Raw genomic sequence first — 13,565 nt, forward strand, 5'->3', positions numbered from 1 at the left:
TGGGAGGGGCTGTCATCCAATAAAACATTACTTACAAAAACAGGTGGCCGGGCTGCCTTTGGTTCCCAGGCTGCAGTTTGTCAACCCCTCTTTTAGACTGTAAGCTCCTTTGTACCCCTCCTGCCTTGGACAGGGCCTGGTATGTAAAGGTCTATAAATGTTTATAAGGTGAATCATATTATTTAATAATCAAAAAACTTAAGTAAAATGTCTGTGCTACCTTGGTATAAACACCGTGTTTACTGAGTATTATTTGACACTCTAACTTCCTAAATTAGAATTTAAAGGTTGATATTTCTCAAAACAAAATCTTACTTTAAAATTTTTCTTTTAATTAAAAAAAAATTTTTTTTTTTTTTCCCAGACAGACTCTCACTCTGTCATCCAGGCTAGAGTGCAGTGAAGTGATCATAGCTCACTGGAACATCAAACTCCTGGGCTCAAGTGGTCCTCCTGGCTCAGCCTCCCAAGTAGCTGGGAGCACAGGTGTGCACCACTACACCCAACTTATTTTTTATATTTTTAGTAGAGATGGGGTCTTGCTCTTGTGCAGGCTAGTCTCCAACTCCTGACCTCAAAAGTGATCCTCCCACCTCGGCCTCCCAGAATGCTAGGATTACAGGCATAAGGCAACATGCCTGGCTTAAAAATTCTTATTCTAATTGTATTATTAATCAAGAAGCACTGTCATGGCAGTATTGAACCCTGCTCACTCAATATTAACATTAATTTTCTGGCTCCTCAGGGCTATTCACATAAATAAGCAATCTGACGATCTGGGATAAGGATGAGAAATGAAAGGTCATGCTGAGTTAAGGCCAGTGTTAGTACCTTCCAAGTGAGAGCCAAAGACAAATGGAAAGAACCCAGTGGAGGAAACTGGTACACAGTGAAGAAAATGGAAGAGAAGTCCAGTTTGTACCTCAAGCAATGAAGATCTGTGAGATTTCTCTATATTGTAATAAATCCCCCTTTATATTAGAGCTTTTTTTGAAAGAGCCTGTGTTCTTTGCAAACAAGGAATTCCTGACTAGAATATGGAACATGAAACATTTTGGAGAGGACTTAATGCTTGAGCTAAATCTTTAAAAAATGAGTAGAGAGGGCTTATAGTCTAGATGGAGTAATAGGGAATGGACTGGCACCCCCTCCCACATACAAACACCTGAAACAACTAAAAAAATACATGAAACAATGATTTTTACACATTGACACTGGGCAGCATAGGACAGTAATCCCGGAAGGAATGGAACCAAACAACGTGAATCCCCTCCAACATTTCCCTGCTTGAGCTTCCAGGGAGCAGAGGGAGAAGAAACCCAGGTGGAGCCTGGCAATCTCCCTGAGTTGAGAATATAAACTTGAGAAGTCAACTTGTTAGAATTTGCCTACTAGAGTACCAGAAAGGAGATAATTGCAAAGGGACAGAGTGGAGTAAATCTGCAGAGGATTCCCCTCAAGTCCTTACTGAAAATATCAGCCCATGCTTGTAAGGAATCTACCTGAAGGAGAAAAAGAAGCAACTAAAAGGGGCCATGGGGAACAATCCCAGGGGTTTGCACAGTAGCAGGAATAATTTTTGTTTCATCTAGAAAGAAAAGACCACATATTTTGTTAAGACACTGAGTAGAAAAACCATAGGGTTATTGGCTTAGTCATGAGGCAAAATTGGTCCTAGATAAAGTTTGCTCTGCTCCCACCCAACTAAGCATAAAAATAAGCCTTGAAAATATTAAACTATTTCCAAATAATTTAACACCCCAGAATAAAGCTCAAGAATATTTCTAAACACACACACACACACACACACACACACACAAAAACAAACAAACCCAGAAACAAGGTAAAATACACAGTGTCTGGTACCAATGAAAATTTACCAGGCATGAAAAGAATCAAGAAAATATGACCCATAATGAGAACAAAAAGCAGCAACAGAAATAAGCCAGGAAATGATACAGATGATAGAATTAGTAAACAAAGATATCAAAATAGTTATTGTAACTATAATCTATACGTTCAAAGGTAGAGGGATGCTTAAACATGGTAAGCAGAGATGTGGACAATATAAAAAGAACATAAATCAGCATTTTCATCTCATTAGGGATGAAAAATACATGTTTCAGATAAAAAATACAAAATCGATAGAACTTTTACTAGATTAACCAGGAATGGAAGAGAAAGGACTCAAATAAACTCAATCAGAAATGAAAAAGGAGATATTACAACTACCACAGAAATACAAAATACCATCTGTGCATACTAGGAACATCTCTATGCACACAAACTCAAAAATGTAGAGGAAATGGACAAATTTCTGGAAACACACAACCTCCCATGACTCAATCAGGAAGAAAGAATTCCTGAACAGACCAATAACGAGCAATGAAATTGAAGCAGCAATAATAAATCTTCCAAGAAAAAAAAAACTCTGGACCAGATAGATTCACAGCCGAATTTTATCAAGCCTACAAAGAAGAGTTGGTACCTATTCTGCAGAAATTATTCCATAACATCAAGAATTAGGCAATCTTCCCCAACTCATTCTATGAAGCCCGTATCACCTTGATACCAAAGGCAGGAAAGAACACAACAAAAGAAGAAAACTACGGATCAATATCCCTTATGAAAATAGATGCAAAAATCCTCAATAAAATACTAGCAAAACAAATTCAACAGCACATTAAAAAAAAATTCACCATGACCAAGAGGCTTCATCCCAGGGGTGCAAGGATGGTTCAACATATGTAAATCAATAAATATGATTCACCACATAAACAAAAGCAAAAACAAATATATGATCAGCTCACTAGATGCAGAAAAAGCATTTGACAAAATTCAGCACTTTTTCATGACAAAAACCCTCAACAAACTAGGCACAGAAGAAACATATCTTAAAATTATAAAAGCCATACATGACAAACTCATAGCCAGTATCATACAGAATGGGGAAAAGTTGAAGGCATTCCCACTAAGAACTGGAACAAGTCAAGGATGCCCACTGTCACCAATTCTATTCAACATAGTGCTAGAAGTCCTAGCCAGAGCAATCAGACAAGAGAAAGAAATTAAGGGTATCCAAACGAGGAAAGAGGAAGTCAAACTATCACTTTTTGCATATGATACGATCTGATATCTAGAAAACCCCAAAGACTCCACCAAGAGACTCCTGGAATTGATAAATAAATTCAACTAAGTCTCAGGTTACAAAATCAGTGTACACAAATCAGGACCATTCCTATACACCAACAACAGTCAAGCTGAGAGTCAAATCAAAGACTCAATACCACTGACAATTGCTACAAAGAAAATAAAATACCTGGGAACATACTTAACAAAGGAGGGGAAAGATTTCTACAAAGAAAACTATGAAACACTGAGGAGAGAAATCTCAGATGATACAAACGAGTGGACAAAGACATCATGCTCATGGATTGGTAGAATCAACATTGTTAAAATGTCCATACTACCCAAAGTGGCTTACAGATTCAATGTAATCCTCATCAAAATACCAACATCATATTTCACAGATCTAGAAAAATAATTCTATGCTTTGTTTGGAACCAGAAAAGAAACTGAATAGCCAAAGCAATCTTAAGCAAAAGAAACAAATCAGGGGGCATCACATTACCAGATTTCAAACTATACTACAAGGATATAGTAACCAAAACAGCATAGTATTGGCATAAAAATAGAGACAGACCAATGGAACAGAACAGAAAATCCATATATAAAACCATCTACATATAGCCCACTGATCTTTGACAAAGCAGAGAACAATATACATTGGGGAAAAGAAGCCCTATTCAATAAATGATGCTGGGAAAACTGGATAGCCACATGCAGAAAAATGAAACAGGATCCCTATCTCTCACCACTCACAGAAATTAATTCAAGATGGATAAAGGACTTAAATGTAAGGCATGAAACCATAAGAATTCTAGAAGAAAATATTGGGAAAACTCTTCTAGATATCGGCCTAGGCAAGGAATTTATGAAGAAGACACCAAGGGCAATCACAGCAACAACAAAAATAAATAAATGGGACTTAATTAAATTAAAAAGCTTCTGCACAGCCAAGGAAATAATTAACAGAGCAAACAGACAACCTACAGAATGGGAGAAAATATTCACAAGCTATACAACTGATAAAAGACTAATAACCAGAACCTACAAAGAACTGAAGCAAATCAGCAAGAAAAAAAAAAAATTAAACAATCCCATTAAAAAGTGGGCAAAAGACATGAACAGAAGCTTCTCAAAACAAGATAGACAAATGGCCAATAAACAGATGAAAAAATGCTCAATGTAATTAATCATCAGGGAAATGCAAATTAAAACCACAATGAGATATCTATCACCTTATCCCAGTCAGAATGGCTTTTATCAAAAAATCCAAAAACTAGATGCTGGCATGGATGCAGAGAGAAAGGAATGCTTATATACTGTTGGTAGAACTGCAAGTTAGTACAACCTCTATGGAAAACAGTATGGAGATTCCTCCAAGAACTAAAAGTAGACCTACCATTTGATCCAGCAATCTCACTACTGGGTATTTACCCAAAGGAAAAGAAGTCATTTTATCAAAAAGACGCCTGCACTTGAATGTTTATTGTAGCACAATTCACAATTGCAAAGACGTGGAATCAACCCAAATGCCCATGAATTCATGAGTGGATTAACAAAATGTGGTATATGTATACCACAGAATACTACACAGCCATGAAGAAGGATGACTTGATGCCTTTTGCAACAATTTGGATGGAACTGTAGACCATTATCCTAAGTATCTAAAGAATGGAAAACCAAACACTACATGTACTCACTACTGAACTGAAACTAACTGATGAGCACACATGTACATAGAGGGAACTATAACTCAACAGAAATCAAGTTGTGGGGGGGAGAGAAGAGTATGGACAAAAACCTACCTAATGGGTACAATGAACACTATCTGGGTGATGGGCACATTTTTAACCTTGACTCAAGCATTACAAAAGCAATCCACGTACCAAAAATATTTTTACTCCCATAATACTTTGAAATTTTAAAAAATGGCACGTGACCAAAATTTAAAAAAAGATGAAAAACACAATAGGTAGAATTAAAGAACATATCAGAAATGCCAGATTTAAAGATTAATAAACTTCAAGACACAGCAGTAGAAAACATCCAAACTGAAGCACAGAAAGAAGCCTGGAAAAAAATGACAGAACATTAGTAACCTATGTGATAACTTAAAGCAAACTTGTATAGATGTAATTTAAGTCCCTGCAGTGGAGGATAAGTGTTAGATATGATGCCAAAAAAGAAAAAGAAAAGGTAGGAAAGTATGGGCTTAAAATGGTACATAAGAGTAAACTATTATAGACTATGGAGAAGAGGAAAGAAATAGTACATTGGGATCATAAAAAAAAAAAATTAGTGAGTAGACAGAAATTGTTTTGTAAATTGCTCTAATGTCTGGTTTGAGAAACTTGGGTTCTTCTATCTGCTTCTGTCCAAGCTAGTACTTATGTTGTTTTGGCTGGGAAAGACAACCAACCAGCCTGTGTTATGTAGAAGAATAGAATGAGATATTACCTAAGAACTATGCCTGTTTGCTCACAAGAGGAACAGAGAAGCTATTTATTAAATTTATTCCACATGGGTGATAAGACAGAATCATGAAGAATTCCCATATATAACATTACAGGTTCACAGTTCTACATGAACAATAAAGAGATGCACTGGATCGGAGCTGAGAATTAGGAAAGTTCTTTCTTTTTCTTTTTGTATAAATTTATGGGATACATGTGTAATTTTGTTACATGCCTAGATTGTGTAGTGGTCAAGTCTGGGCTTTTAGGGTATTCAACGTTTGAGTAACATACATCATACCTATTAAGTAGTTTCTCATTATGGAAAGTTCTAAATGTAAGGAGCCAGATCTCCAGAGGCCACAGGGAAAAAAATGGAGCATGACCAACTAATGGAATTACAAGGGAGGAAAAGCCACAGCAGAGTCAGGTCTAGTTCAGAAAATCTTACAAGTTTATTATGTGGTCCAATATATTGCAAATTGAGTTAATAAACATTTTAACTGGTTTTACCACTCATATTTATGCAAATTTGTCACTTTCTAACTTCTCCTGGGCTGTAAATTCCCTAATAAAAGGCATTCTGTTTCATTCATACTCCCCTCAGGTTTGATTCACACAGAACCTATGGCCACACTGGTAACTCAGAAAATGACTGAAAGGGTGCCTATCCCTGGACAAATACCAATGATTACCAGAAGTCAGAAATTAATATTCTAGGGAACAAAATAGTTCTGTGTTGGCTTCTACTGATACTCGGCTCATATTTAAACCAAATTTGGGGGCAAATACTAGAGGGAAGTTTTATAAAACTATCTCAAAGCTAGGAAGAATCTGACCAAAATAATCTCCATTAATACTTTTTAAAAGAGGTTCCTAATGATAATTTAGAATTCCAAATATTTTAAACTACAATCTATTAAGAACAGAGAGCATAAAACTTCTATAAGAAAACATAGGAGAAAATATTTAAGATTTTAGGTTAGGCAAAGATTTCTTAAGTCACAGAAAAAGTATGAATCATTTAAAAAATGATAAATTGGACTGCCTCATAATTAAAAATGTTTACTCTTCAGGCTGGGCATGGTGGCTCACGCCTGCAATCTTAGCACTTTGGGAGGCCAAGATGGAAGGATCACTTGAGGCTGGGAGTTTGAGACCACCCTGGGCAATATAGTGAGAACTCATCTCTATAAAAAACAAAAAGATTTAGCTGGGCATGGTGGTGCATGCCTGTAGCCCTAGCTACTCAGGAAGCTGAGGCAGGAGGATCGCTTGAGCCAGGAGTTTGAGGCTGCAACGAGCTATGATCATGCCACAGCACTCTCGCCTGGGCAACAGAGCAAGATGCTGTTTCAAAAAAGAAAACCAAAAACTATTACTCTTCAAAATATACCACTAGAAAAATAAAAAGGCAAGCTATAGATTGGGAGAAAATACCTGCAAAACATATCTGATTTGAGTCCAGAATATATAAAGAACTCTTTCAACTCAATAAGGAAAACAACTCAAATTTTAAAAAAACAATTGAATAGATACTTCACCAAAGAAGATATATGAATGACAAATACACACATAAAAGACATTCAGTATTCTTAGTCCTTAGGGAAATGAAAATTAAAACCACAACGAGGTATCATTAAACTCCCACTAAAAAGGACACATTTTAAAAAGATTCAATATGACTAAATGCTGAAGAGGATGTGAAGAAACTGGACCTTCCATATGTTGCCAGAACTAATGCAAAATGGTATATCTACTTTGGGAAAAAAGAGTCTAGCAGTTTCTTATGAAGTAAATTTACTATATGGCCCAATGATCCTACTCTTATTTATAAGAGAAATGAAAATATATGATTACACACAGATTTGTATTAATACAAGAATGTTCATGGCAGATTTATAATAGCACAGACTGAAAACAATCTAAATGTCCACCACCTAGTGAATGGTACTCAGTAATAAAAAAACCAAACCACTATTGATACATAAAACAATGTGGATGAACACACAAATTACTACATACTGTATGATTCCTTTATTGGAAATTCTAAAAAAAAGCAAACTATAGTGATATAGCAGACCAGTGGTTGCTATGGACCAGGGGTGGGTAGGGAGGTTTGACTTGAAAGGGGCACAACGGAACTTTTTAGGGTAATATAGACATGTTTTATATATCATGATCGTGGTGATGGTGGTTACACAACTGCATATGTTTGTCATAGGTCATCTAACTGGTTAATTTTATTGTATGCAAATTTTACCTTAATAAAACTTACTAAAGAAAAAGAACAATGGAATGAACATATTTGTCCTTCACCTTACCTGTCACTCACCAAGATGTATCAACACCTGACAGAAAATAGCAATTAGTGGGAAAGTTAAGATTTGGAGATCATTGGCAAGAATGAACATGGAGTTGATAGGAATGATGGAGTCAAAAGGAGAAATAATATGCCATTCTTATATTTTAACCATTCCAATAATGAGAATAATCTGCTGCTAAAAAAGACCTTGAGCAGTCTAAAATATCTGTTTCATCAAAATAGTATTTCTTACAGTAAGTTATAAGGGCTACCTAAATCACAGGCACCAACTATTTCTGGGCACCATCCCAGATCCAATCCATCAGATACTCTAAGTGAAAAGTTTCCATATCTACCTTTTAAAGTGTGCCCAAAGAAATTCTTTTGCAAACAGAGTCTCATAGAACCACTGTATTAGAAGTCCAAATGTACATGTATACAGTGACTGGGTTTATAATGACTGCAGCCAATAGTATGCTTTCCATTTCAAGAAAATAGTTATCTCCATTTCATGGAGATGTTAGGAGCTCAAATGAGATCTATAAAAACACTTAGGATAGATACTCAAGGATATACTCAATGTTATATTTCTTACAAATCATCCTGGATTTGGATAGAAAGACAATTCTATGCAGGAAAAAAGCCTTTTTGACCTAAGTTTGAGGTCCCATGATGCCATAGCCTGTTTTACCACTATATACTAATTAGTAACAGGGGGTAGTAACTTAAGTTATTAATTTTAATTACTACTTATAATATCACAAAAATATTTTCTTTAAATATGTGATGTTTAAAAGTTATATGCTGTGTTTCCTCCTTTTCTTTATATATTCCATTGGTTTTTTTAGCAGAATTTCCTATGGGTTTACATTCAATTTAGTCTCAAACATCTTTAAAAATCAAGTTCTACCATATCAAATGAAAATACAATTTAATAACGAAACAGTGTTAGGAACTGTAGAGAACAAAGCTGAGTGAATAGGTCATGGTCCCTATCTGTCTTCACGAATTTTTGTCTTTTTAAAAATTGTGGTAAAATATACTTAACACAAAATTTACCATTTTAACCCTTTCCGCATGTATGATTCAGTGGCATTGTACAACCATCACCACTATCCACCTCCAGAACTTTTCCATCATCCCAAACTGAAACTCTACACCCATTAAACGATAAATATTCATTCCCCCTGCCCCGACTCAAGTAACCACTATTCTACTTACTTTCTCTATGAATTTGACTACTGTGGGTCTCATAAATGGAATCATCTACTTGTCCTTCTATCATGAGATTTTTCTAATTTTTAATGCATGTCTAGGTAACAAGCACTAAGGACACAAAGACCGGCAGCATACTGATCTGCCCTCATTAAATTCACACTCTAAGAGGGAAGTTAGACAAGTTAAAAACAAGCAAACACATGTAAAAAACTTGCAAGTCAATGTGACAACTGTTTTCACAGAGGTACAAAGTACAACAGTGGCAAAAAGGACTGATTAAGTCACAAAAGGCTTCACAATGGAGATGCTGTCCCATGACAATCTTGAAGCATAAAGGATTCACCAAATGCACAAAGGAATTCACCTATGGATGGAATGACATTCATTCACTCTTTCAAACATTTAATGAGGGATGACACTATGCCAGACACTCTGCACACCTAGAACAGCCAAGGAGCCTGCTTTCTTCAAGCTAACAGCATATGCAAAGCTATGAACTATGCATCTGAGCAAGAGCAAGCAGTTGATATTGAAGAGCAAAGTGCTTGAGGAAGAAGTAGAAGATTAGGCTAAAAAGGTAGCCCATGTGCCAGATCATGAAAAAATATTTTCAATTATTATGGGTACATAATAATTGTATATCTTTATAAGGTACAGTGATATTTTGATATAGACATAGTATGTGAATAATTAAATTGAAGTAATTGAGGTATTCAGCACCTCAGGCATTTAACATTTCTTTGTGTTAGGAATATTCCAATTCCACTCTTTCAGTTATTTTAAAGCACACCCTATCTTACTGTTGATTATAGTCACTTTGTTGTGCTATCAAATATTGTTCATTCTATTTAATCAACTATATTTTTGTACCCACTAACCATCCCCTTTATGTCCCGCTCCCTGCTACCCTTTCCAGCCTCTGGTAACTGTCATTCTACTCTCTGTCTCCATGAGATCAATTGTTTTCAATATTTAGCTCCCACATATGAGTGAGAGCATGCAAGATTTGTCTTTCTGTGCTTGGCTTATTTCACTGAATATAATGTTCTCCAGTTCCATCCATGTTGTAGCAAATAGCAGGGTTTCATTCTTCTTTGTGGCTACATAATATTCCATTGTGTATATGTACCACAATTTCTTTATTCATCTGTTGATAAACACTTAGGTTGGTTCCATATCTTGGCTACTGTGAATAGTGCTGCAATAAACATGGGAGTGCAGATATCTTTTTGATATTCTGAATTTGCCTCCTTTAGATATATACCCAGCAGTGGGATTGCTGGGTCATGTGGTAGTTTTATTTTTTGTTTTTTGAGGAACCTCTCTATACTGTTTTCGATAGTGGTTGCACTAATTTACATTCCCACAAACAGTGTATGAGGGTTCCCCTTTCTCCACATCCTCGCCAGGATTCGTTATTGCCTGTCTTTTTGATAAAAGCCATTTTAACTGGGGTGAGATACTATCTCATTGTGGTTTTGATCTGCATTTCTCTGATAACTAATGATGTTGACCATTTCTTCACATACTTGGCCATTTGTATGTCTTCTTTTAAGAAATGTTTATTCAGATCCTTTGCCCATTTTTAATTGGATTATTTGATTTTTCCTATCAAGTTGTTGGAACTCTTTGTATATTTTAGTTATTAATTCTTTGTCACATGTATAGTTTGCAAATATCTTCTCCCATTCTGTGGGTTGTCTCTTCACTTTGTTGACTGTTTACTTTGCTGTGCAGAAGCTTTGTAGCTTGACATGATCCCATTTGTCCAATTTTGCTTTTGTTGCCTTGCTTTGGGGGTATTACTCAAGAAGTCCTTGCCTAGACCAATGTCCTGAAGTGTTTCCCCAATGTTTTCTTTTGGTAGTTTCATAGTTTCAGGTCTTAGATTTAAGTTTTTAATCCATTTTGATTTGATTTTTTATATGGTCTAGTTTCATTCTTTGCATATGGATATCCAGTTTTCCTAGCACCACTTATTTGTATTTATTTATTTTTTATTTATTTTAGAGACAGGTCCTCACTATGTTGCCTAGGCTGGTCTCAAACTCCTGACCTCAAGCAATCCTCCTGCCTTAGCCTCCCAAGTAGCTAGGTGAGCCAAGGCATCCCCCAGCACCATTTATTGACAGACTGTCCTTGGCACCTTTGTTGAAGATAAGTTCCCTATAGATGTGTGGATTTATTTCTTGGTTCTCTATTCTGTTCCATTGGTCTACGTGTCTGTTTTTATGGCAGTACCAGGCTGCTTTGGTTACTACAGGTCTGTAGTATAATGTGAAGTCAGATAATGTAATTCCAAGGAATATATTTTCAATGAGAACTCTATACAATTCTAAGGCAGGTATATCCTGGACTACATTTTGGGACATACTGCTAGAATACAGAAAGCTAATGATGGCTTCAAGCAGGAGAATAATGTGAATAAATTATATTTTTGCTTTACTAATTTATTACTATACTTCAAATTCTGGTATATTTCATTTTTTCCATGTTTACATTATAAACATTTTTAAAAAGAGAAATCATAATGTACAAATTATTTTGAAGCCTATTCTTCATTTAGTCATGAAAGTAAACACTTTCTCCTTCCATTCTTCCTTAGTAAGATTTTTGATGACAGCATACATAAAATATAGATGTCACTACCCCTCATTTTTGAACACTGATGTTATTGGTAATTTTTTACCTATTTTCCTGTTATCACTGTCAGCATGTCAACCTTCAGATGAAATCTGGGTTTTAGAAAGATCTCTAATGACAATAAACGGCTAAATTTGAAAAGAGGTAAAGTTAGAGGCAGGCTGAGAGGTTTCTATGATGGTCCAAGCAGAAATGATGAGACCTCAATTAAAGCAGTAACAAGTGAAATGGACAGAGAATAAATCTGAAAGCCCACAATCTACATTTAAGGGGTTATTATCTGTTTAAGATTATATACAAATAAATAATTACTCCTCTTCAGTAAGTATTTACCAAAGCTATATAATATATTAAAGAATAATTACTGAGAAAAACATATTAAGATAAAAGAGCGCAATGCATTTTCACTTTTCTTTTACATACATGTGGATGTGTAGAATCAGTGTTCCAATTACAGTCATGCACCACATAATGGTGTTTCAGTCACATGGACCACACATATGATGGTGGTCCCTTAAGATAATAGAGCATATATAGAAACCTCATATATGGCAATTGATATTGGCAGATCAAGTAGGGGAAATGACTGATATTCAGTAATGGTGCTGGAGCATTCGGTTTTCTATATAAAAATATATATAAATAAAAATAAATATACCATTTAGGTTTGTGTAAGTACACTATATGATGTTCATACAACAAAATGCCTACAACACATTTCTCAGAACACATCCCTGTCACTAAGCGATGCACCACTATACAGTTAAGTAATTTAGAAATAGTCTTCCTTTGTACCAGAGGAAAAACAATTCTTTGTTCCTGTTCTACAACTGCAAAAGTAGAGCCAGACAGAGTCAAAGTTGTCAACAGAAGCTTGACCTTCTGTTCTCAAGTGTGTGCTGGGGATGCAGTGGGAATTTAACACATACAACAAGAAACTGTCTACGATCAGGTTTAGTCCAATTTTTTAAAAGAATCTGTACATACTGAGGCTTTCTGCCAAAAAAGCAAATGCTTCATGCATTTGGCTCCTTGTCCTTTTATGTGGCTATTCTCCAACATCAACTTTGGAGAATCAAACTCTGCCAGCTACTGAAACACCGGTCAAACAAAACACTTTGCTCTGTGTAAAAGAGTATAATGTATCACAACAAGGAATCCTACTATGTAAAGCAGAGATCACATAAAAATACTCATAATAACCAGTTCCCTCAAACAACTTTTTCTTAAATACTAATAGCCATTCCACAATATTAAGCTTCAGATTTCAAATGTAAGGTTTTTTATGATTAAACTTTTAGATACTTGAATCAGACATAACCAAAGATCTTTATTTAGTAAATCTGATATACCCCAATTGATGTAAATGAAAAAAATCAGAGGCGTATCTGGCTGTCCTTTTGAGATAACACTCCTTTCTACTCAACTACTATACAATTTAAAAAGAAAACTCGGTAACTCACATTTATCATTTTTGATAGCATCTGTATTTACGCAAAGATTTTTCCACACTTTGAAAATTTCCAAGTTTTAGTTTTTTTATTTACACTCATCAATTCATTAATTTTAGTGATTTTAAATCTTCTATGCATTAAAAAAATCTTTCCTTTAAAAGGCATCCCATTTACAGTTCCAAATGACTTTCTCAACAATTATAATGGTAAATTAACACACTACACAAACAAAACGTTATTAACATCTTAACTGTATTATATCTCATGTCTATTTAATTTCTACAAAGTTCTAGGAGAGAAAAGTAAAAACATCTAGGTCTAGCTACTTGATAATATGTCATATTCTTTATTTCAAGTTAAATATAT

At 35.2% G+C, this 13,565-nt stretch overlaps 1 protein-coding gene across 3 annotated transcripts in view; it reads right to left on the minus strand.

The window, feature by feature from the left end:
* Positions 1–13,565, minus strand: part of REV3L (REV3 like, DNA directed polymerase zeta catalytic subunit) — a 170,057-nt gene that overhangs the window by 132,909 nt on the left and 23,583 nt on the right. For 2 of the 3 annotated variants that reach the window (XM_045544190.1, XM_045544192.1), the window contains exon 1: positions 36–254. The exons of the other annotated variant lie outside the window; for it this stretch is intronic. In XM_045544190.1, the coding sequence (XP_045400146.1) occupies positions 36–177 (142 nt within the window). In that variant the 5' untranslated portion in view covers positions 178–254. Of the gene's footprint in view, positions 1–35; positions 255–13,565 lie in introns of those variants that run through there. 3 annotated transcript variants of the gene reach the window in all.

Source organism: Lemur catta, chromosome 2 (assembly GCF_020740605.2).
Source record: "Lemur catta isolate mLemCat1 chromosome 2, mLemCat1.pri, whole genome shotgun sequence".
NCBI lineage: Eukaryota > Metazoa > Chordata > Mammalia > Primates > Lemuridae > Lemur > Lemur catta.